This window comes from Sylvia atricapilla, chromosome 4, assembly GCF_009819655.1.
Source record: "Sylvia atricapilla isolate bSylAtr1 chromosome 4, bSylAtr1.pri, whole genome shotgun sequence".
Lineage (NCBI taxonomy): Eukaryota > Metazoa > Chordata > Aves > Passeriformes > Sylviidae > Sylvia > Sylvia atricapilla.
Window position 1 is genome coordinate 47,815,694 of NC_089143.1, and position 25,973 is coordinate 47,841,666.

Below are 25,973 nucleotides of genomic sequence, written 5' to 3' on the forward strand. Positions count from 1 at the left end.
AAAAGAGAACTGTTCTTTTGGGATTGGCCAAATTACACAAAGGGAAGATAAAAATAACTACATATGAACAGGAAGTCAAGGGTTACCTAAACAGTATTTCTAATACAATATTTGCACTTTTATCAGTGTGGGGCATGAGGGTTAGGCATCTAGTAGTTTTATTGCTGCTTTAGTACAGCAGATAGACAGGATGTTCAGATAGGATGGTGTTGGTGCCACAGCATCCGCCAGAGCTCTTGCTCTTTCCATCATGGTGTCAGCTAAGCTGCACATCGCTGGGGTGGTGTTTGGAAATCATAGTCCATCTCAGTGCCAGGAGGGAGAACTTTATTTTTATTGTGGTGTATTGTGGTAGTTCCACACAACTTTCATTGCATGGGACAGCTTCTGCAGTGTGGTTTAGCTGAGAACAAGAATGCAGAAGGGCAGAAAGGGCAAGTAACAATTCCTTTAAATTGAGTACCAAGACACTTCACACCTCACTACAGTGTCTTCTCCACTGTCCATCCGTTTTAGGGAAAAGTTCTAAGGGAATCCCCTGAGGGTACCTTCACACAGTTTCTCTGGGAAACATCTTTTTCTTGTGTTGAGGGTGCAGTTTAGCCCTTGTTAATTCTCTAACTGGGATCATGGGTCATGTTTTATAGACATTAGAAAGTTTTAGAATGATTGCCATCACTCTGTTACTGAGTGAAAATTTCTCAGGAGTTCATGACTGTAGAAAGGCTGTGAGCTAAAGTTAGATGTACTATAGAAAAAATTACTCTTTAAATTGAAAAAAAACACTTTTGTGGCCACTCTTGGAATAGTGCATCCAGTTGTGGGCTCCTCACTATGGGAAAGACATAGAGACGCTGGGTAGAATCCAAGTAAGGGCCTCAAACATAATCTCCAGAGGTGCCTTCTACATTCAAGCATCCTGTGATTCTATGAAAGAAAAAATAAATAAAAATATGCTGTCTTGATTTGAAAGCTAGCTGATGTGCAGAAGACAATTGTTTCTGCAACCTAACACTTTTGCTGTCAATGCTGTTAAAGAGAGACTACAACAGCAGTCAGAAAAGACATTAGCCATGGCCTGGTGAATGTAAAAAACATGTGACATTGAGGATTTAGCTTTATAGCTTCTTTCATTTTATCAGGTTGAAAAGCAGTCTGATTTAAATTGTTGCGTTAAATGACGTTGTTGAATGTCTGGTGTTTCCTTGCATTCATCACTCCTTGAATAGCAGAGTCATCATCTTCAGCCTCTTAGAGGTCAACTGTGGTTTTTTTTCATCTCCAAAACACTAACCTGTGGGGCTGAAGTGTACTTACACAGCATTTTACACTCCAGTTTTACTTTTACAGCATTTTGCACTCTGGTTTTAATACATGTTTTTAGGAATGGATAAATAAACAAAAGTAACTAAATGGAAGAAAAATTATTAACTGTACTTCCTAACAGAAATATTTTAAATTCTTTTCATGCCAGGAATCAAAATCATTTTTTGAGATCAACATGGCTAAAATGACACAGTATTTGAGTAGAGAAGGGCTATCAATCTACTTGTCTTCAAAAGTTAACAGCTCTTCGCTTCATAACTACTTTGAGGGAAGCATTTTGATTTTTGTTTATTTGGTTTTCATTTCTTGTTTATTTGGTGGGTTTATGTTAAGGCTTACTGGAATTGTAAAAATACCTGCACAGAAAGGCAGACTGCCATGCCTACAAGACATGCAGAGTGACAAAGGGAGGCTCCCTGCCACAAAGCTCGTTTAGCTGTGCACTGGGAATGTTCATCAGGGCTAGGACAGCTTATGTGCTGTACATTTTCATTTCACCTTATTACTTCCTGATTCCTTGCACGGACAAGAAAATAGAGATCTAACACAGGGAAAGGAACATTTTCTGTGTTCTTCTGAACATGAGAAACAGAATGATAATCACTTCAAAAAACATAAAGGCGCAAGGTCATTTCTGTGTTATCCTTCTAGGCTTGCCTTCAGTCTTTGCCATTCCCAGAGCTAGTTTTTGCACTTCAGATATCTTTGCCTAGTATTTTCATACTATAAATGTAGTGCTGAGCATAGTAAAGTTACATATAGGTCAGAAATGCCATTGCTGGTATGGATGGGGATTTACTATGACTAGGTGAGAGGCTGAGGTTTTCACTTTTTTCCGCAGAAAATGTTTTTTTTTTATTCTATTTTTACAGTCTCCTTTTTATCACAGCAGTAGCCCTCTGTGTCCATGTCACTGATATGTAAACCTGGGAGGAAAGTGCAAGCTTGGAACTTCAACCTTTTGATTAGAGATTTAAGCTCCTGAAAGCATCAGCTGACAGCAGCTGTTAGAAAATGAAGGGGACAGAAACAAGCGTGTTTGGGGTGTGGGGATGAGGAGAAACAAGTGTATATTCATGGGTCCCTTCTGCTTCATTTTGTCAATTGGCAATTTTCTTCAGGAGCCTTTTAGGTCAATCCTTCAGGACACTTACATCTAACCTCCAACAGCTTCAAATCCTGACTACTCATATATCAAATGCCTGTGCCACTTTATCAGCCTCACAGCTACTGTGAGTACAAAGGGGCCTTGAGAAAGGGCTGACACAAGTGACTCTTTAATTCCCTGAGGGTTCAATGGTACCCAACATTTTTTGCTCTGCTTGGAAAATGCCTCACTAGATTTTTGCTGGAACTTGGATGATTTTGGTTTGTTTTTTGAAACAGTCCAACTTTTGATGAAGTTAGAATGTAATTAATGATTCTGTTACCTAATTTAGAAATACAGTGGGACTTGCTTTCACAGAAAATCAGAATTAATACATCTATGATAAAATCTGCCTGCAGAAGTAAGAAAGAGAGAATTTCTCAGTAGGAGGCTTTTATGGAGGACTAGAAAATATGTCTTGTTGTGTTTGGAAAAGCCTTTATCGTAATGCCTCTGTAACTTTTGAGTAGAGGGTTGGCTCATCATGTGTACTAAATTTGAACGCTGTGAAAATATTTTGCTGAGTTTCTGATACAAATTACTGTTCAGAATTTGATTGCTATGTTAGCTATTGGATTTAACTTTTCCACATTTTTATACACTTAAATAGCAAAGGGGTTTTAGAAAACCTAATTGCCCACTGCTTTAAATCTTTCTTTGGCTGTAATTTTAATGTGCTTTGCTATGTCAGAAGTGTGATGCAGTTCTCTGTGTAAGGGTTCTCAAAGGTAATTCATGTGAAACTGAGAGATACATCTGCAGAAGCTCTTACATAGTAAGCCATAAGCTCTATTTGTTTTGCATTAAAGTCTCACCATTGCGTCATCATTTTATCGAAAATGAATATAAGTGATTTTCCCATAAATGTGGGTTATGAACACTAAGAAATATCTTTTAGTTTTTTATTTTGTAGTTTGACTTGGGCTTTTTTCTTGTTTGCTTCTTTTCTTTATTTTTAAAATTGTAGATGGGAAAGATTGAAAATAAGTGTTATTTGCTGATTGACTTATGAAAATCAGTTATGACTCCTTTAAACTGTAGAAGAATAATATACTACCCATTAAACATGCCCAAATTTTGGAACACTGATTTAATGCTGATAGGTTTTAAATCTTTTAAAACCACTTTTCAGCCACTGGTATAAGACTATAAAAAATGGACGAGCAAAGTCTATTTAAAAAATTGAAATGCTCTCTGTTTTTCCAAATTCTTCCATTTCTAAAACAGGCCCTGCTCATTTTATTTCATTATCTGTCTTCCATCTGAGACCAGAAGCACAAATGTCAAAATAAATTAAGATACGCCTTTCTTGCAGCATTTCTAAGTTGTAGAGAAGAGCAAAGCATTGGCAGTCTTGCTGGGAAGATTGTGCTTTTAAGGTTTCCACCTCCTTCAGAAGAATGATTTCTTACCTTACATGGGTTAGAGTTAATCCACCCTAACTGACAAAATAAGTCAGTTTAGTGCCTACCTGTGGAGTACACGTTTGCAGAGTCTTTTAAAATTTTGTTTATCATTAGTTACCCATTATGAGAAGGTTCATATATTTAATCATGTCTTTCTTAACTTCATCTTTTTTTATCTTTGCCTTTAGGGTGAACCTGGTTTGCCTGGCATAGCAGGAGAGAAGGGAGAAGCAGGGCTCAAGGTCAGTATGGAAAATGGATTAAAAACAGCAGCACACAGTATGTCTGTGCATATGTAGATGGCAGTTGTGCTTTCCAACTTGGCCTTACATTCTGATTTTTAATGGTCTGCTCTCTCCAGTGATCAGTGCTGTAAGAGGCTTTGCGCATCTCACCATAAAGAAGCATATTCTTCTGCTGTGCATGTATAATTCCAGTCTGTGGCACTGACGCATAGGCATCCATTGCCAACTGAATGCAATATGCCTGCAAGTGTTTGGGAATTTGGGGACCTTTTCAGAAAGGCTTTGTTTATGCCCCTTACAATGTGTTTCAGGCTTCCTTTCAAGAACTGCTGCGGTCAGTTCTTTGACAAATGTCAGAGTGAAGTCTTGAGGGCTGATCCTGCTATTATGGAAGTTAACAGCAAGCCTCATTAGGAGCATGTCCCAGCCTGTATTTTTTACATCAGAATGACTCTTTGCACTTTATTGTTACATAGTTGTTTTGCTGTTTTAATATTGAACAGGAGAAATAGTACATAAAGCTTATGATAGCTTCATTTAAAAGAAAGCTCAACATGTCCAAGATGATGGGATCTGTGAGCCTCTTGGAGGGAGTAATGCTAAATTCTAATCCCATCAGCTGCAAGTGAGTGTCTCTGGTGCACATGTGCTCCTCAGCTGATTCTGTGCATCATGCTGCTGCTGACAGACATGCAAGGCAGCCTCTTTACATTTACTGACTGCTTGCTTGTCCATCAGGAATGAAAACAAACCATTTGGGAGCATGACCTTTTCTTACTTTGTATACAGAAGAAGCCAAATTATGGCAGTTGATGCTTAATTTGTATTCACAGCTGTAGTCCCTGAGTTGCCTAGCGACTGCCAGCCATCAGAAGGGGCAAAGATGAGCCAGAGTGCAGCTCTGCGCCAGAAATGAACACATGAGTTGTCAGGGTCAGGCTGGTGTGCAGAGGTGCTTTTGCAGTTTCTCAAGCATGTTTTAATTTTGAAAAAAATAATGGCTATAATCTTTTTGTTACAGAGAATATAAGGAGCACTAAAGGCTCTATACTCTGAAATAGCTATGAATCAGTTCAAGACAAGGCATTTTCTCTCTCAGGGAACTTTCTGAGCCATTGACAGAATCATAAGACTTTCCCTTCACATTCAGACTTTTTTGCCCCCCACTTTGTTTGTCCCCAGAACTAGGAGAACCACATGTAGGAGCCACCTAGGTCCCTGCAGGCTGCTTCTCAAAGACATATGCTTGTTTGTCAGAGTCTAGGACAAAACAGAGAGAGAGGTCTTCACATGCAAACCATTGAGGCTTTATAGAAAACATGTTAAAGTTGTATTGTCCATTGAGATCTAATAAATTTACGTATTTTATTGTTCATTGGATATTTTCTTGTTAGATTGTATCATAGTAATAGTATAACTATTACTAATAACAGTAAGGCTAACACTGATTTTTGCCTGAGTTAGTAAGTTAAAACTTCTTTTCTCCAATTATTCTTTTTTAGGGTGACCCTGGAGAAAGAGGAGAAAAGGTGAGATGTTCACTTCCTTTGTCGGTGTTCTGTTTTGGATAATGTGCTTGGAGAATTGCCAGTGCACCAATCCCAAGTTTAAAAATAAAATACCACTGCTACTACCTAGAACTTGAGTGGCACACTGCAGCCTTTCTGAGGGTCAGATAATACCTACTAATGGAAATTATTGATCTGTGATTACTGCAGTGGGATTAGTCACAGAGTGCAGTGATTGTGTGTTAAAGGCTGCAGAGCTGAGCAATCAGGCAACTAATCCTAACTGTGGTGAGTCTCAGAAAATGATGAGCCTGTGTGAATAAATCAGAGTTTCACACATTTCTCATAGCTTGGTTTTGATGCTCTGACACCTGTGTGGAATAAAACAATCAGGTAACAGAATGATAAAACAGAATGATAACAAGCTCTCCAAGTACTAAAAATGGAATGCTCCATTTGTGTTTGGGTCAGTTTAAGTAAGAGCAAGGGGGTGTGCCCCCATGATCTTCAGCAGTGCTGTCTGCAGAGGCACCAGCAGCACAAGTGGCATGCTGATGGTGCCCTTATTTGCAGCGAGTTAGCAAGAAATTGTTTCTGTGATGTCCAGTCATACCAAGACCAGACAAGGGGGTGTAACAAGCTCCAAGCTTCAAAGAGGTGTATAATTCTGGTTTTCTAGGCATAGTGTGTGGTAGGAGCACAATGACTTTAGAGTTGAGCTTCCTCATCTGCTGCTCACAGGGGGAGTTTGAGAAGTAGCATAAGCCTTATTCTGAGTAGGAATCCATGCACAGCCTCATCTTCTGTAAACATACTGAGCTTACATTGAAAAAGTAAGTTGTTTGTACTGAGGTGCAATTTCCTCTTGAGCAATGTTTACCTGTGTCTTTGCAGCTACAACTGAATTTCACTTCCATATCAGTGTAAATATATGTAAGACCAGCTGGAAGCATACTCTGCCAAGGCAATTCATTTCACATTTTCAGAAGCACACCATAAAAATAATCGAGGGAAATCTTGAAAGTCTGTACGCCACATGCAGAACTATGTAATCATGAAATATGCAGCATGAAATAATTTCTTATGTTATAATTATATCTTTAAAGTGCTTCAGTAATCCTTAGTTTGTTTTCAGACAAAAAAGGAACAACAGTGAATTTTATTATGTACTGAATTTTCGTTTCTTAAAATCATTCTATTTTTCTGTAATTATCCTTTGTCTTTTTCTAAAAAATGTAGTTACAGATACCCTCAATATGCTTTATCATGTCAAATGAACTTGAGATGACATTCCTCACTGTTAATCTTCCATGTTTCATGTATGTTTCCTTAATTAAAGTGCTGCTAGGTTGTTTGCTAGCTCCCACTGTATCAGTGACTGGGATGTATAAATTGCTAAGTCCTCTCCAAATGGAATTTCACATTAAGGTTTTTCAGAACAATATGACAGATACTGAAAAATTCTATTTGAATAGTACTACTGGTTATCTGACCAAGGTCAGGAATGTGGTTTTTGTCTACTTTGGCTCTAAGTAGACTAAATTTTTTTTATCAATATTTTTGTCATTTTATATACTTTTTGCACTTCACATGAACCTCAAGGCCGACAGAAATTTTTTGCCTATGTTCTTAACATATAACAATATATAACACATTTGACGTAGTCTGGACTTCCTATATGGTTACATGACTAGGTGGAAATTAGGTCTTTTTATAGATAAATACTGTGAAAATTTTATTTAAAAATGTAGGGCATTTTTTGAGTAGAAAATATCTACTCAGCCATGAAAAGGTGTTATCTGAATGTCACTTTTTTAACAAAAGCAGTGCATAGAGTTTGTGTGGAGATAAAGTCGTTTGGTAGCTCCTTGGAGGAGTGACATTTAGTGAATTTTTCATAGTTTGTGAATCATTCATGAAGGACTTCAGACTCAGAGAGTATATGCTATAAATTACTTGAGAATGCCAATAAAAACTACTGGAATTGTCTAACTGTCATCTGAATTTTATTAGATGCATCTAGGTGAATGTCTCTGTGTTGGGAAGAAAAATGTATTGGTAATTTAAAGTGCTGAATCATCATGAAATCATTGAATTATTCCTTCCTTGCTAAAGTGGAGTGTACTGAGAAAGGTGATAGATTATACCAACATGTATTTTGATACTTTGTGGTGGGGATTTTTTACAGATCTGTGAAAGGGATTGCAGTTATAGTGAAGTCTGTATAAGACATACCCACTTCCTGACCATGTCTCAGAGATTGACTGATTAACAAAATCAACTTGCATTTTTAATCATGATGGGATGCTGACTTCTCTGCTTACAGAAAAATCATTAAAGTATAGTGTGTATTTCAATTATAGGGGGATGCTGGTGAGAATGGACTGAAGGGTGACACAGGAGAAAAGGTAACACCACTTATTAGCAGACAAGAAAATGCGTGCCCTGGGCGTCCTTACAGTATAACCAAATAATGAAAATAACAATTTATTCAAAAGAAAAACGCATTTTGAGCTGGTGGGGGGTTTTTTTGTTTGTTTGTGGTTTTTTTTTTGTTCGTTTGGGTTGGTTTTTTTTTGTTTGTTTGTTTTTTGTTTTTTTTTTTAAGGTGAGTGATTTGGTTGAGTTCATTTTTATGAACAATAGAAAAATTCTCACTATTCTGTTCAACTAAGCATAAGATTTCTTAATTTATATGGCAGTAACTCTAGTACAGAATAAATTGGCATGGTTCTAGCTAACACTCCTGTTTGTTGAAATTTGCATTTATACAGAAGTTTTGATCACAACCTGCCACTTGGAATTGTCCCATTGAATTATAGCCTTGTTTTCTGATATACCCTTTAACTTTTCCCCTTCTGTGTTTCCATCAAAGAGTGGGACCAAACCAATATGAGACAAAAATTATGGTATTGTGATAGGCAACTTCCCTCCAAAATTGGCAGCTGGAAAATCAAGAGTTGACAATAAACACTTTAAATCTTTATTCCAAGTGCCATGAAGAATAACTTTGCTTTAGACCTTCTTAGTTCATTGTTGCAAAGTACCAAGATGTTATAAAAATCACCAAAAAATAGATTTTGTCAAAATTTTTATTTTCCTGAGTTTTCTTTCATGTGAGACTCACACTTAGAAAATTGTACTGGTGTTTTCAATGTGGTTTCCTTACACAAGCAAGTCTTTAGCAGTCAAGGTAAAGGCTGTGTTGCACATAAAAAAGGGTCCAACATACTGATCTCTTCTGGCCATAATTTTTGAACTCATGTGCTTCTAAAAAAACATTTATTTTAGTGACTATGCTTGGGCAGAAGCATAAGCACTTTTTCTTGTACCCCTGCATGTGTAAGGCTTAACCAACTTAAAACATTTCGGTGAAAGGAGAAGTTTATGATGGATTTATCAAGCTGGTAAGGAATGCATGCAAATCCTTCATGAGCTATCATTTGGGTACAGTAAATCTGTATTTTGAAGAGCACAAGGATTTTAAGGCATATTCTAAAATCAGCAGTTGAAAATAGACATTAGATTAAGAATAGTCAAGTGACTTGATTCTTGGAGTTAATTTAAATAATACTTTATTTGCAGTCATGCTTATTAACATAGATGAAAGTCTTAAGAACCTGATTTACTTACTTAGACGATGTATGCTGGTGACATAGTCTTGATCCCCTCTTATGTGATTTAAGAATATAATCCACTACAAGTATGAATTGAGATTGTTGTTCAGATAGATAGTTCTGCAACAAGTAAATAGTAAGTTTATAATCTCTCTGAATCTGTCTGGGAACACCAGTGCAGCTTCACCTGTTGGTTTTCTACTTCATTAGCCTTGAGGGTGAGCTTGCATCCATGAGAATGCCCATATTGCCCTGTGATCAGCAGTGTGCACATCCTCCTGTTTGGGATCTTTTTAAAGAAAGAAAAAATTCTCTCCTTCTTTCAGTGAGAGATCCTTTCTGCCCAAGTATAACATTTTAAATGCTACATGTGTGAACATTCAACACTTAGGCAGTCAAGTTGGGATCAAATTGTGGAAAGTATAGGTCGTCAGGAGACATCTTCTATTGTGTCTGAAGAAATTTCAAGACACCTCCTTGAACTTCATAATGCAGAAGTCTCCCATCTCTTCTAGGCTTCATATGATTTTCAGAGGTGGGGTGGTGACATGGGAATGAATATATTCTGTTTGGAGTGCACTGCTTCAACCATAATGGGTTAGAATCCTCTGCATTCGTTTTTGCCAGACTTTACAGAACTGTGGACAGTCAACTTCGTTGACTTTCAATATTTTTCTTCTTTTTCCCTGCTTACAAGACAATCTTCCACCCAGAAAAAAAGGATAACAGTTCTTAGAGGAGAGCTGCAGTTTCTGATAGGTAACTTTGCAACAGCTCTTTCACAGCTTAAAAGGGTGGTTTTTGACTGATAATTTAGGAGTAAGCATTAAACTTGGTGTCACTACATTACATTTGAGCTACTTAACAGGGTTTGTATTCTTTCCTGTTCTTCAGCATAGGGGGAAGGTTTTGCTTAGGAGATATAATCCATAGTCCATAAAGCTTAAAAATATTTCTTTGAAAGCTTACATAAAGTTTCTGTAAGATAAATAATAAATTTTTATTCATGTGGTGAGAGAGTGAGATACCATGTGACAACAAATTCACACTTGGTTTAGGAGGTTCGTGTTTGTGAAAAAAATGTGGGGTTTTTTCTGAACTGCTGTACCTAGGGACACTCAAAAATATGGACTTGGGTCCTTAGCTCTTGACCTGAGACTTTAGAATTAAAAAGTCTTTGTTGAATTGTTCTGCTTTGAAGAAAGTGTCAATCCCAAGCTTGAGTTCTTGCTTCTGTTCTTCCACTGTAGCCTGGGTCCCTAGAAACTACCAAGCATCTTCCTTCTTTGTACATGTTCCCCGATAAAATTTCTTCATTTGCAAACTGTGAACAGTTTTCTTCATTTGTGAACATACAGTACCATAATTTTTTCTTTGATCTTAGTTTTATTCATACATGAAGGTGGATTATGAATATTTTGTGTCTTCTCCATATCCATGATAGCCCTTCAAAATGTTTAACCATTTAATGTGTCTTACTAGTTGCTTTGGCCCTGTATAGCTATAAAAAGGTTCTTGAGGCTTTCAGTTGTACATACTTGTAAGGGATATTAGTGTCACTCATGCGTGTCCATCAAAATGAGGCAGCTCAGGTTTCCATGCATATACAACAACGAATAATTAAACAATTTTTCAAATAGAAGCACGATAATCATCTTCAGTAGTATATGGCCTAACTAGCAAACTTTTCAGAAGGTGTTTTTTTCTTTGGTGTAGTGTTTAAGGAGAAAAAAATCAACTGATCCTCTGTCCTGTGCATATCAGTGCCTATGAAATCCAGTAAACTCGGCAAAATGTAGGCAGATCTTTTTGAATGCTAGGTGCCCTCTTAGACCAGAGACCTTTCCTGAATATGTAAATTACTATAGCTGTCTCATCCTGTAAAGTATAGCCCTTCATGCATTAATCTATCCATTTAAATACACTGGAGTGTTGAGGAAATAAAGCTATGACCTGTCCTGATGGAGATAAACTCGTGGATCACTGGGGTTTTTTCCCACAGTGAATCTTCACTGGTACAAGATGATGTTGTCAGTTGAGTCCTGACACTTGCCATCTATAAAATTAGGTCAAATGGTTGCTCATATTCTTTGTAAATAGCAGTGAATTATTTTTAATGTAGATCAGCAATTTAGAGATGTCAAAGTGTGTCCCATATTCTGGCTGTCAGAAGTACATTTATACAACATCTGCCATTATTAGATCTACATTATTAATTGTGAAATTTGAGGTTAACGATAATAGATGTTTGGGTGAGTGAAGCTAAAGCTCTCTCTACGTGGTCTTGAAAACAATACTGTTCCTTTTCTGAATCACATTGATGTAATTAATTAGTTAAATGCCACAGAAAACAGACACTCTTGCTAGGCAGTTATTTTGGTATATAATGTTGGTATACTCTTACATGATTTATGTATTTCCTGGAAAATTGTTTATGTAGTAAGACTGATTATTTCTTGTGGATTTTGTATCAGGGTGACCCTGGCTCTTCTGCGGCTGGAATTAAGGTAATGGAGTTCTAAAGAAGTTGTGCAGGGAGAAGGGGGGTGGTTGGTCCATGTTACTTTACAGTGTCACAGACATTTTGGGTATCATGATTTTATGGTTTTCCACAGCTCTATCTTTAATTCATTTTCTCAGATCTCATGTCTTTCATCTGTTTTCTTTTAGGGTGAACCTGGTGAATCTGGACGGCCTGGACAAAAGGTACAACTTGGAAATGTTCGGTTTTCCTTTTCTGCTAGAGTGGATGTAAATGATGTTACATCCATCCATGTTACCAGTGGACATGGGATGAGTCCGAGGCAGTACAATTTAGTAGCCCAAGGCTGTACACGTATGGTCGGTGTTTATTTTGTATTTTAGAAAGGCATAGAAATGATGATACTAATTAACATGAAAAGCAATTTTTACTAACCCACCTTCCCTTCTGGCTACAGCACAGCTCTTACATTGAAAGCTTACCTTGTTGCAGCTGGTGAGACTAACAAAGAATGGCTCTGCTCCTAGAGTGATGACAAGCTAACCCTGCATGTTTGACTGTTAATCTTCAAACTCTGGTACACTCTTAGATCTCATCAGGAAGAAAATAAATATTGGTTAGAATCCCTTTCACACACCCCTGTGAGGGGAATCAAGCCATCAGTAGCACACAGTGTGTTTGGAAGGACACAGACCAGGTAATGCAACTCTGTTCCTCCTTCCAGCATAAGAAATTCCCCTGGGTGCTGGGTGGCTGAGGCTGCTTCTGCAAGGAAGGGTTCTGCAGAAATTGCAATAACTGTATTGCATGAGGCCCTGTGATGCTGGGGAACATGCTCTTTGAATCCACAGTACATAAAACACAGTGAATGCTGTGCCTTCGGCTCCCTTTCATGAGAGTAGGGGGCAGCTCCTGCAGGGAGAGCAGAGAGACAATGAGAGAACTGGATTTGTGCATTGCAATGTTTGTTTTCCCTCTGGAGCCATTGGCACTGTTCTTGCCTCTTACAACATTGAAAATTTTCCTCTGCACGCTGCTGCCAGAGTTGAACAGAGTCCTTCTGCCAGTTGAGATATTCCAGACAGACAGTCAAAAGGTAAAATTCCATATAGTGAATGGCAAGACAACCATTTCCTAATACTCAAGGTATTTTGGTGACTAAGCAAAACCCCAAACCATATATAAATAAGAAATAAATAAGAAATTAATTCCTTTTATTTAAGAGATTATAACTCTCATCAGAGACTAAATAAGACTATTATTGCAAATGCAGTTCCTTAGTGAAGTGCAGTTTTAATTAGGAAAGGTAATCAAAGTAGTTTAAAGCTATCTAATCCAAAGAATCATTCAGTGTGTGCATTCTGCAGCGTATGCTTTGCTTGGGTAATAAACTAGAAAATGCACTTAAGCGCCTGTGGAGATTCAGACTCTCATTAAGTGGCTGCCGTGGAGGCAAAACTAGCAGTGATTTATCAGCAGGCTCCTGGTTCTCAGTCCCAGGCACTCAGATTTGATCTAGTTCAAGCAACATGGATGAGTGAGAGCTATGCAATTCAGACTTTCTATATTCTCGCCTTCTTTTTCACATCAAAGGGTGGCTTAGTGTTTTCCTTCCATTCAGCTGATGACTTCCCAGTGTGTCACACTTGTATCCCAGCCCCAACCATCAGGTCCCATGACATGCCCAGTCAGCGTGCCTCCTCCAGTCAGGGGCCCCATGTCTGGCGCCCTGCACCCCTGCTTAGCAGGGCCTTTTTCACCAGAGGTTATGGGAGGCTCTTTCTCCATCTGAAGGCACGTCTCTGCCATCTACATCATCTCAATGCTTTTCCGCCTCTCTGTGTCCCGTTGCTGTTTCCTTCCTCTGTCTTCTTTTCTTTCTTTTCTTTTCCTTTTTCATCTACTTCTAGTTTTCCCTTATCCATCTTCTAAGAACAAATATGTGTTGAGATGCCCATCCAAATACTACTTGCATGAAATGAAACTTGAAAATATTTCAGCAGTCTGACAAGGCTGTTGTGGGCCAAATTGTGTGCCAAAGTGAGGTGACAGAATTATCTGCTCTACCATTATGTGATAAAGATAGCACACAGCCTTGGTTTCTTTAAAAGTCATTCTTCTTATAAATCATACTTGGAATTCTTATGTTGGGACAAGTCCAAAAAAAAAACCACTATGCACTCATTGACAATGCTAGTTGTAATTAAGAAATGAAGATTGATTTCATTGTGTTTCATATTGATGTATCTTTTAGGGGCATTTTAATTGTTTGTAGATTACTGTGACTCTTAACTGGCTTTGGTGGATCCTTTCTGCTTATTTTTTGTGAGTGTATGGGGTTTAGCTCTGTTCCAAGACTGAAGAGTAACCTACTGCAGCAACACTAATATAGTGTCAAGTATAAATATTCCAATTTTGTGCTTACAAGTGAAATTTAATGTTTCCACAATTAGGTGGGAAAAGTTGATGGTTGTAATGCCACATGGCTGCTCATGCAAAAAGTGGAAAGATGGAGTAGGGGTTGGAGTTAAAATTTTGTTAGTGCAGTGGAACATTATTCTTCTGCAAGAGTAGTAACCCATTTTCATTTGCTTTAGAAAGTGATAGTCAGCTTACCAAAAAGTGTATATTGAAAATGGCATTGTAGCCTCTATTCTTTCATCTGATTTTACAGTTAATATTCTGAGACTGGAAACTTTCTTATGTTTTTAGGCAACTTGAACAATTAGAACTTTGGAGAAACTAAAACAGACAAAGAAGCTGTTATCAGATCCTCCTGTACCACTTTAAAATCATTCCACTTGGTAAAGTGATTTGCAGCCTGTGCTTTTCTACTGTGCTTTTCATTTTGTGGCAGAACATAATTTTGTTGTGAGCATTTCAGGTCTATTTAATATCTCTGCCTCAAAGAAGTGTCTCTGGGTAGTGCAGTTTGATGAACACTTATATTATGTGTAGGTGTTTTTAGGTGCTTTTTAGGGTTTTTTATGCGTATACACGTCTGTACGTGAGCATATGGATGTGTGTAAGCGCACATGTACACAGGCACATAAAATATTTTAATAGCACAACCTGTAGGTATCAGCCCATACCACAGAGTTGAAGTCTGGATTTCTGTAAAGCTCATGAGTGTAAAAAAAAAATCTGGAATATAGTTCAGTTCATTATAAAGGTAGAAGTTGGCTTCAGAGTTCAAACCTGAGCTTACAGAAAGTTCAGGGAATATTCAGATCCAAGGTGCTGGTTAGAATCCATCTCTGTGTTAAAATAAAATCCCCAGCCTTTAAAATAATGTTTTATTCATGTGTTATTGCTCCTTTTTTTTTTTCTGGTCATCATCTTTATTTCCCTAGACAGCATCTTTCCATTTAGCTGATATCTCAAAATGACCATTTATGAGAATGTTTTCATTCTTGTCTTAGACTAATTCCAAAATGAATATATTCAGTTTTCAATGCTTGTTAGAAAATTACCTTGCAAACAGAGTTCTATAGGTCTTTCATTGCAATTTTAAATAAGCAAGGTTTTTCTGGGTAAAGCAGTAAAAGGTTACATTCACTCTATCTTTTATGACACTGTGTATATTCACAGATAAAGAACAAGCTCTGAAATGATGCTGTGGATAGCTCTATCAAACTGATCGCCCATAATAATTAGGCAGTCCTGCCTGAATTGCGAAATTTAAAACAAGATCTTATTAATTGCTTTGTAGCTAAATCAGTCAGTCACACAGCACAGTGTCTAACTCAGAGTTGAAAATTGAACAGAATTAAACATCTGTCACAAGTATAGAACTTAAATGGCAGTGTCTAAAATGAACCAGTGCTGCTTGTTTCCTTCTGTTTTGCTGAAGGCTAATGTGAATTCATATTTGGCTTTGCTGACATGGATTTCCAGCCTGTGTGTCATCTTCACATTGAAGGTTCCCAGAAGATACCCAAGTTCTTACCATGACTCTTACTAATTGTACATTCAAGTCACTCATTTTGAAAAAAAAACGATCCTGCTGGAGCTGACTAGCAATTATTCATGATCTTTTATCTTGCTGCCGAATTTACAGGGCTGCTCAACAGATAGGGACTGTAACTGGATAATGTCTGTAATATTATGTAATTTTCCTGTGTAGGGTGAACCAGGCCTTCCTGGGCTTCCTGGACTCCCTGGAATAAAGGTAAATAAACTGTAGTACCTGTTGTACCGGGTGGGAACTCCACAAAGAGGGGGGAAATGCAAGAATGTGGCTCAAATGGACTTAATGTACTTGTCTTACATGTTTTTCTGTGTCTCTGGTATTAAACTGGGGTGTTTTACAGAAAAGTCTCACATGGAAAATTGATAAGGTGTCTGTGAGTATGCAAACAGTATACCTTACATTAAAATGTGAGGGAGAACATTCTAGTTATTTCTTTTAAAAAACTAAAATAGTAGAGAGTTTTATATTTTTTTTCTTTGATGGAAAAGTCTTGTCATCAAAGTTTTACTTGGTTTCCACTTCTATGTGTGCTTTCCAGTAGCAATATTCTACTGAATTAACCAAGCCTCCAGCTAGAGAACTGCATTAATTATACACAGGCAGTGGAGACCTGGCTCTGTTGACAAAAATACTCTGTGCTCCATTGCACTGCAGTGATTTCCACTGACAAGTCAAAATGTTTTAATAATATTCTGTTCAGTATTAGCTGCAGTCACTGACACAATACCTGGTTCAGTCCCTGGTTTCCAGTTTGTCTGGAATCTTTAGGTAAGTTGATACAAAAGACACATAGTTGGTTTGGTTCTAGCATGAGTGATTGCATTGGGAGCTACAGACACTTGCACAGGTTGAGCTGTAACTGTGTAATTCTGTACAGAGTGAGCAGATTCACATATCTTGAGTAAGCACAGATCAGAAGGGCTATTTTTCCTTTGTGTCAAAGACTGTCCTTTCAGAAGACAAAGTCTCTTTCAAACTTTTTTGTTGCATTCCAGCATGGGCCTGTATATGTCTCAAGGAGAAAGTTTATAGGATTTCCCCCATAACAAGAAGGATAACTCAGAGAGTAAACTCTTGTCCACTGTGGTAGGATTCAGGATTTATCTCATGGAATGTAACATTTGCGGTGATTTTCTCAAGGGACCTGTGAATTGCCACAGTATTGAAGCATAATATCCCTTTTGTGTTACTGTGAATTATGGGGGAAAATTGAATGTGCGTATTAAATTTTGTGTGTTGTAACAGCTTAAAATATAGTTCCTGGGGAGGCTGTTCATTTTCTGCAAGAATAAATGCCATACTGAGTAGTGAAGATCATGATGGAGAAGAGTCTTGTGTGGTTAAACTATTTTTATAAGGGCCTTTGGCAGCAATCCCTATTCTGTGTACTTTAATAGTGAGCAAAGGGGTAGCTCAGTTGGAGGTCAGTGGGGCACTTGCCTGAGGCACTGATCCCAGGGACACTTGCCAAAAGTAACTGGAGCTGTGGCTGGTCTTTGGAGTTTCCATGTTCATGCAGACCACATGTCCAATCATATAGCCAGTAAATAAAAAAGTTTACATCTGAGTGGCTGCTCTGGGAAAATTATTTGTTGGCAATAAGAATGGCTCAGAAGGGCAGCTTCCAGAATCACCTGAAAGACAAAACATGAAGTGAAAAATGGATGAAGTGGGAGTTTTGCCCAGTGAAAATTTGTTTCCAGATTCACTGGATACGATACAAAAACAGTGCAGTTGCCTGCAGAGCAAAATGGAATAATTTGGTCAAATATTATTCATTTAGGAAAATACTTTCTCTTGTTTAAAATCCAGTCCAGAGGGAGACTGGTGGTGGTTCAGTGAAGAAATTTCATCTAGTGCAATTCTGCACTGAGGTGGTTACCTGCAACCTGGATGGTGACAAGGAAGCAGAATGTGCATGGGAGAGGGCAAAGCATATCTGGCCACATCAGACTTGCAGGATGGTTGCTGTTCATTTCAAGGCATTTGTAAGCTCTGTTTTATTAAGCAGTCTGTGGTAAAAAACCCTAGATTATTCTAAGTCACTGAGACTGTGACATGAGAAGTGGTGGCAGAAACCAGAGAATGGCTGGAGTTAGGAGTATGGGCACTCATCAGTGAAGGAAAACTCCCTTTTAGCAAAGATTTATGTACCACCATGGTAAGATCATTACATCGATTCCAAAAACTACATCAGTGTTATCTCATGGAGAAACAAATTTCCAGTGATCTGGTGTTAATCAAAAGCTACTTTGAAATAGCAGTGATGGGATGAGAAACTTGAGCATGGAGGAAACTCAGTTGTCTGGACTTGGAATCAGTTGATTCTGTCATCTTGTACAAAACAGAGAGGAATCTTGGAATCTTACTTAGAGCAGTGATTTTTTTTTCCTTTCTTTCTTTCTTTCTTTCTTTCTTTCTTTCTTTCTTTCTTTCTTTCTTTCTTTCTTTCTTCTTTCTTTCTTTCTTTCTTTCTTTCTTTCTTTCTTTCTTTCTTTCTTTCTTTCCTTCTTTCCTTCTTTCCTTCTTTCCTTCTTTCCTTCTTTCCTCTTTCTTTCCTTCTTTCTTTCCTTCTTTCTTTCTTTCTTTCTTTCTTTCTTTCTTTCTTTCTTTCTTTCTTTCTTTCTTTCTTTCTTTCTTATTTTCTTCCTGTCTTTCTTCCTTTCTTTCTTTCTTTCTTTCTCTCTCTCTCTCTCTTTCTCTCTTTCTCTCTTTCTCTCTTTCTCTCTTTCTCTCTTTCTCTCTTTCTCTCTTTCTCTCTTTCTCTCTCTTTCTCTCTTTCTCTCTTTCTCTCTTTCTTTCCTTCTTTCTTTCTTTTTTCTTTCCTTCCTTCCTTCCCTCCTTCCTCTTTCTTTCGTGATCATTGTTGTTTTTTACAGTTTTTTCTGGGATTTTGGGTTCTGTTCCCATGTGGACTTTATAAGACTCTCCGAGACATGTCTTTGCTATTCTATCTTAATAGTGATGTGCAGTAGTGGTATAACATCAAAGACATAGCAGAAATCTCTGACAATGTCATTGCAGCATCTAAAAACTTGTTACAAAATATAAGTTTCCACAAGAAAAATTTTCCTGACAAACAGATTATACCATTCTCATGCATTTGCATGCCAGCCCAGTAGCTCTTGGCAGAGATTTTTCAGGCTTTTTCCAAACTTTGCTAGAGGTAAGGAAAAAATCAAGATACAGGTTTATTCTACAATTTGAAAATTCCTGGATGTAGTTCTTAAATATCAAGTCCCCTTTTCCTTAAATCTGTTAGTTGAACTTAAAATTGCTTCCTTGTGAATGTTTCTCTACAATGGCAGGCTGTATTATGAAATGTTTTAGGTAACTCTGCATGTGCACAGCACTCTTCACAAAAGCTAAACCAGCCTGTGCAAACACAAATGCTGTGCCAGGCAGTTGACAAATCTCTGCAGCTACAACTCATCTTTCTTCCCATGGTTAAACAAGCTTCCCAAGACATTCAGTCCTCTGTGCTTCAACATACATAAAGGAGTAATGAATAATCACTGAGAAACTTTCAGCTTCTTGTAATGCTGTTTAATATATTGAATCAATGTTCCTGGGAACCTGGAAGGACTTGGCTGAATGTGATACTGCAGTCTGAATGAGTGGCAACATGGGACAGACATGCAAGTGTCATATCTGAATTCAGGGTATGCTACAGGGTCTTTTATGAATTACTTTTCTAGACCCATTCACTGGGCACATGCGGATGTTTTGGGAGTTCTTCCTGTTCCTTTTCATCCTCTCTTCCTTTGTCAGTTGGTGCTGTGGAGGAAACACAAGCGCAGTCAGTTATTTCCAAGACAGTGAAGAAGCTGTCTGTGACATACTGGAGAAACATTTCTCAAGCACCTGTTGCTGTTTAGGAATGGCTGGAAACTTAATGAGCCCTGAATGTGTTCCACCTAAACTCAGAATATTAACTCATCGCTCCACTATCCCCCAGCCGATGCCAAGCAGACACAGAAGCCTGTCTGTGAAACACAAACTTCATATATCCGTTTTACCTCATAACTTCTGCAGGAAGATACCTACAAAGCAGCACTTGCTTACTGTAATGGAAATCATGCATGCTGTCATCCACTGTAATGTCAGACATCTCTTAAATCTCTTGCATTGCATTTTCTAGAATTTGGCCTGTACAGGCCTCAATTTCTTCACTGCAGTGAGAATTCTTCGCAAAACACAAGCCTCTTCTCAGTAACAGCATTTTTTGCAGGATCCAGATTTTTTGTGGTGTTTCTGGCATTTTTACCTCTGTTCTTAAAACAAATACTGAAGCGAAGCTTACAAGCATATATAAATTATCACATTCAAGAAAACTGAACTATTGAGTGGTTTTACATGAGAAGAGAAAGGCTGTTTATCCCTTCTGCTTTTGGAAAGTATGGAAAGTTTTCTCTGTTTCAAAATTCAGTGGAAGTGGCTGATTCAGTACTTGCTATGTACTGAATGCAGTGTGCAGTGTCTTGCATCTTTGTGTACAATTACTGTGGATTGACTTCCCTGGGACTAAGCAAGGTTTCAGAAAAACCTGGATAAGGATATGGGAATTTGAATCAATTTTATATCCTTTTGTTTTTCTTTTTGTGAAAGCAAAAGCAGTTCTAATTTTTTCTGTATCTAACTTTTTTTTCTATAACTACTCAGAGATCTTACCCTCTGAAGACTAAAAGACTCTCTGCTCCACAGAATGTATTTTTTTAAGGTCTAGAAGACTTGATACTACTTTGAACCAGTTAGTTCTGTTAGAAAAGAGAAATTTTGGAGGAAATGAGAGAGAACTTTCCAGCTGGATGCATGGAAGTTAGTCTCCTGTTTAAACTCTTGTAGAAAAGAGAGCAACTATTGTTGAAGCTTGTATGTTTAAGTCCTGCTCTTACCATCTGGCAGCAAAATGAAAGGAAATTTGAAGTGAATAGTAGTTCTAAGCATTTTGGTTTGGAGTTTGCCATTTACTGCCTATAGGAAAGTTTGGTAAATTCTTCTCTTCTCCCAGGAGTTCTTAGGAGAGCTGTTCACATTTTCCGAATGCATTTTTCCTTTTCTGTATTTCCATTATTCTTCCTGTTTATAATCCTTGATAGCGTTAACAGGAAACCTGCAGGGTCTCTTTCTCACTCCCCCTCGGTGCAGGTTCTGGGTGTAAATGGGAACTGATCTAAAAAATAGGACTTAGTAGCCACCTTTGGTGGGCTGGGTTTCAGAATCTCTGTGCATCGGTAGATAAAATATAAAATACATTACAAGGCTGTGCAATGTGTTTCGAGTATTCACTTTCCATAATGGAGCAGATATGCAAACATGTATCTGTATATTATACATCTAGCTTTGTTCATTGGTTCCTAGCTGTCTGCTTTCCATATATTATGGCAGTTGCATAGGGTAGACATGTAATTTCCCGGAACTAATTTTGAGAATCAAGGCCAGATAATAAAATAATCATTAACATTGGATTATATGTGTGTGTCAGGGGTGCTTACTTGGGTGTTCTTCAGGATAAATACTTCAAGTTCTTTCTAATTTCTCAGAAACTATATCCTCCAAATCTCTTATTTTCTGTCCTGGAAAAGTTGAAACATAAGGAACTGAAACACAGAATGTTGTTTCCTCTAAAGTTATTAATAGCTGGAAGACTGAGATTATAATAACTACTTCACAGCATATGTTTTATAGTATGGCTTAATTTTTCATTGTACAAAAAAGAAGTGCTAATCAGAAATTTTGAAAGCAGTTGAATAATGTCAGAATCCAACACACTACTGTATTCAGAAATCAAGTATTTTGTCATTTACAAAGAAGACTTGACATCAGTAATCTGAAATTACTTCTCAAATACAAATTTTAAAAGGTCAGAAATGAGGACATGCAATAAAGCTCCTTACCTTTCAGAAGAGCAACAAAATTCCTTAGATTTGTCATGCAAGTAAGTCTTTTTTAACAGAAACAGTTTGGGGCCAAACTCTTCATCATTTAGCATTTTGGTCATAAAAAAGAATTAAAAATTAGGTGCTCATTACAACAAGTGTTTTTATTATATCCTCAAAAATAGTTACCATGCTGACTTGAATTACAATTAGCCTTAAAAGTAAGAAGTCCCTTATGTGATTAATGAATGCAGAATTAATCAGAATCATTACTGGTTCTGTTAGCACTCTCCCAAAGCAACATACTTTCTAAGCAGACAGAATTTAAAAGCAAAAAGAAAATTAGGCTCACTAAAAAGCTATATATGTCATACAAAGTGAGGCTTGTTGTGAAAACTCAGGATTCCAGCCAGGTTGTTTAGCCAGGTTTTACTTCCCTAACTCCAAATGAATCATAAAGTCTAAATACGCATTTGGAAATTCTAAACCACAATTGTTTTTCTAAGTTTAGAGAACGATTAGGGAGTAAAGATATTGTTTCAAATGCGATGAGTGAGCCAGACAACCTGTTTTAACTGGCAATTTCTGGAGCCAATTCTAAAGTGATATGAAAAGCCTTAAGAAAGACCTTGTAAAATGGGGTTGGGATTATTTTTTTTATCAGATTTCCTTGTACCTTGTTAATTTCCTTCTTAGGAGCTGAATACTGTAGACATCCTGAGAGGAAAATTCCCATGGACATCAGGCTATATATAAAGTCCTTCTAATACCCTTCACCATGACAAAGTACTCTCTGACTTGTATAGTCTAAGGCCAGCTGAGTTTCTGAGAAATTGCTTCACTGGAACTGCGTGCTGCAGACAGAGGCAGGGCATGAGCAAGCACAGCTCCATAGACCACCATGGATTGCTCTGTCACAGGCTCCTGAGAATCTGGCCCTTGCTCCTCTCCAGGGTGGAGGAGTTGCAGTATTTTGCTTAGATAGAGACCTCAAAAACAAAGTCTTTTAGGAAGCAGATGGCAACTTCTGGAAAAGCAGCACAGGTACCCATGAACCAAATCAAATTTATTACATTTTCATACCCGTTCTCAATGTACAGTCTGGGTTTGGGGTCTTTTGATAGCTCTTGTATATATTCCCACTTTTGCAGGATTGTTTCAGTAGAGTTAGGCAAGGAAAGGACATCATATTGTTTTTATTTTAAGTATGCTCATAAGTGAGCCAGGGTAACACTTAAGACAGTCGTTGGTGTCTTGATGTGATTCAAATGAGGACCCTTCCACATCAGTCCTTGTCAGAAAGGAACTTTGGGGTCTTCCAAATCTGTGACTCGTGAAGAATTTGCATGCTGGCCCATGCTAGACAAGAATTTTTGGAGGTCCCCTGGACCTGCAGGCAGGAGTTTGGCATCTCCTAGCCTGTCCAAAGCTGTGTTGAAGCATGGTTGTGGTTTTCCTCCAGCCCACATGGCTAGGTTTCTGTTAATGGGTAAGGTGGGGTGCATCTCCCTTTCTAGAAACCTCCACAGAAATTCAGGATGCTTTGACATGGTATGCCAACTCCAAGGTGTGTACACAGGAGTCATGACCTTGGTACGTTTGGATTTTCAAGAGAATGCCAGGGAAAGGTGTTTTTGTGTGTCCTGTCTTGGTGCAGACCTGCCAGTCAGCCCAGGCACAGAACTTCCATGGTCTTGGCAATGGGACCAATGGTGAAGAAAATATTTCAGGACCAGTGAACAATGTAATAAGTTAGATAGAGGTAGACATCTAAATTTCTCTGGCTAATTATACTGCATAGCACTAGATAAGAATAAGGATTGAAATTACGTTTTCCTTTCAAATTCATGGTCTAAAGGTTGATTTAGTCATATTACTGTAGCATGGAGAAAAAACTGTAATAATCTGATGTTGGATTTACAGTAAGGTAACCATGAGACTTACAGGTAGGATGGTCATTTCAGAAATGGAAGAGAATTTATTTCATTGTTATAGGAAAGTTGTGGTTTGGATGCCTTTCTGCAACACAGGTTTCTTTTTTAGGCATTCTTTGATCTGGATGGAAAACGTGTGGTATAGTCATTAGGAGAAGGATTAAAGGAGGAAGAACCTTCTGTGGGAAAACAGTGTACCCATCAACTGCTGTTCTCTGCTGAGTGCTTGCATCAGCATAAAGCTTTGTATTTCGGGCACTGGGAGAGGACTAGGTGTGTCTGTGAGAACAAAGTTTCCAATAATGATGGTGCTGTGTGTCCCAGCTGTGCAGTGGAGGCTATTTCTGACCAAATATGGTTTTAGACCTGCACTATTAGTAAACATTTGCCAAATCAGTGATGTTTAAAACAGAAACCAGCAGTGAAAATGGGATTTCAACTGCTGTACCTTTGTTAAGCAAAAGTCCAAGTTTTAGGCAATTAGGGGTTTTGTAAAACCTTAAAGATGACAGTGACAGTGAACTAATGTGCTTCTTAGGGTTAACCTCTAATATCAAAGCTAGCCTCTGCTTCACCCATAAAAGCTTTGATTATCATGAAAACCAGTTCTAATTATGTCTAGATAATAATCTTCATAAAAATTTGACTATCCTCTGAAGTAAATTGCAGGGTGAGTTTTTAATATTAAATTCTAATTGAGCTCATATTACACCAGGTTTACAGCATTTTAGGGCTCTTTTCTGCTTCAGACTGTTAGAAAAAGTGAAAATGAACATAAAAAATGATTTTCAATGGTAGTATATAATTTGATATCTGACCCACTAATATTTCCACACTCAGCAAATACTTTAGAATTAAAATGAGCATGCATGGAGGTAGTCTCTTAAAGTATTAACATATAAAGGCACTAAAAATTATTCTTAGTATCATAACACATCAGTTATGTAGACTGGAAGAAATTCACAAGCTTGTTTTGTTTGGTTTTTTTACACCAAGCTGCCTGTGTTACGATTAATACAAACTGCTCCAAGTCTAACAGTGGATGAAGTTTTAATGCTGAAATTTGCCCTGTTGACATCTTATGCAATGTGGTGGTTTCTAAGCAGTGATTTCATAACTATACCAAAGAGTTAAACTAAAATGTGTGACAGAGTTATCATTTGCTGATGGCTTTCTATACAGCTGACAACCAGTACTTCAGGTTACAACATTACATATCTTGTGTTCCCTGCCCTTGTGGTTTACCAGGCAAAGAAGATTGCTGTACATTCTAACTGGATAAAGCTTTTGGTTTTGTTGTAAGAAGTTGTAGTGAGATGTTTGGAAAAGTATTATTAGTCTTTGTTACTCTGATCCCTTGCCTTCCTCTCATCATTTCATAGTAGAACAAATTCTGAGTTCATTTAAGCAAGAGACTTAACAACAGCAGGTACTTCAGTGAATTTAAGAACAAGAGCTACCATGTTGTCAAACCATAGTAGCCTCCCAAGCAAGCCTTAACTCTTGCTTTCCTGCAGATACGTGCCAGCTAAATTAAACATATTACAAAAAAAGCTAAATCCTTTAGTTCTTAATTCTCTAACCACTTCTCTGTACAGCTCTGGAATCTTGTTTGTGTCATAGACTAATCATAAGGGTCTTTCCCTTGCCTTTGCATAACCAGGACACCAGCATGCCTTATTGAAAGGAAAATGTTTTCTTTACATTTCACACAACACTGGCAGTGCCAATTTTGATAGATTCCTTTTTTGTTTGGTTGGGGTTTTGCTATCTGAATGGCATGAAAGATAGCATAAAGCATGGAGTCATCAATACCAGGGCAGGATGCAGAAATAAACCCAATGAATATTTTACTTAATGCCTTATGCTGTGGTTTCACTCAAGAGATTTGAAATATTAAGGAAGATGTGGCTTAGTTTCAGATCATTCAAACACGTTGTCTTTTACTTAGAAGCTTAGTAGATGGCAAATCAGATCTGGTTTTTAATCTACTTATCCTCTCTAGCACTGGATAGAGGGAGAATTGAATATTGTTAATTTGGCAGGTTTTAACTACTGCAGTTTGTTTCATGTGTGGTAAGAATACACTGTTGGATCATGTTCAGCTTGGCATCTACCATAAATGCTGCATCTTTTCCAGCAGAACTGCTGCTTACCCTGTCAGTTCCTGGTCTCTACTAACACACCACCTCTTCCACTCCACATTTCAAAACATTTTAAAGCTCTATGCTGTATAAAACCTGTATGGTGTTTATGCTAATTAAGCCACCAGTTTATTCCATCATCAATCCTCTAATTTTTGCAAAGGATCATTTTCTTCTCTCTTTAGACATTTTGGGGGAAGGTGGGGCTTCTTCTTGGACTTTGGCCAAAAGTTTTCTTGTGGTATGGAACTGGTATAGTTCTGAGCAAAGAGAAGAATTTCACTCAAAAACTGCATTAACCTTTGAGTGACG

General features: G+C 37.8%; 1 protein-coding gene across 1 annotated transcript in view; it reads left to right on the top strand.

Annotated features, from left to right (window-relative positions):
* Nucleotides 1-25,973, top strand: part of COL25A1 (collagen type XXV alpha 1 chain) — a 296,280-nt gene that overhangs the window by 235,581 nt on the left and 34,726 nt on the right. The window contains exons 15-20 of the mRNA XM_066317842.1: nucleotides 4,068-4,121; nucleotides 5,627-5,653; nucleotides 7,996-8,040; nucleotides 11,724-11,756; nucleotides 11,920-11,955; nucleotides 15,858-15,902. Coding sequence (XP_066173939.1) covers nucleotides 4,068-4,121; nucleotides 5,627-5,653; nucleotides 7,996-8,040; nucleotides 11,724-11,756; nucleotides 11,920-11,955; nucleotides 15,858-15,902 — 240 coding nt within the window. The remainder of the gene's footprint in view (nucleotides 1-4,067; nucleotides 4,122-5,626; nucleotides 5,654-7,995; nucleotides 8,041-11,723; nucleotides 11,757-11,919; nucleotides 11,956-15,857; nucleotides 15,903-25,973) is intronic.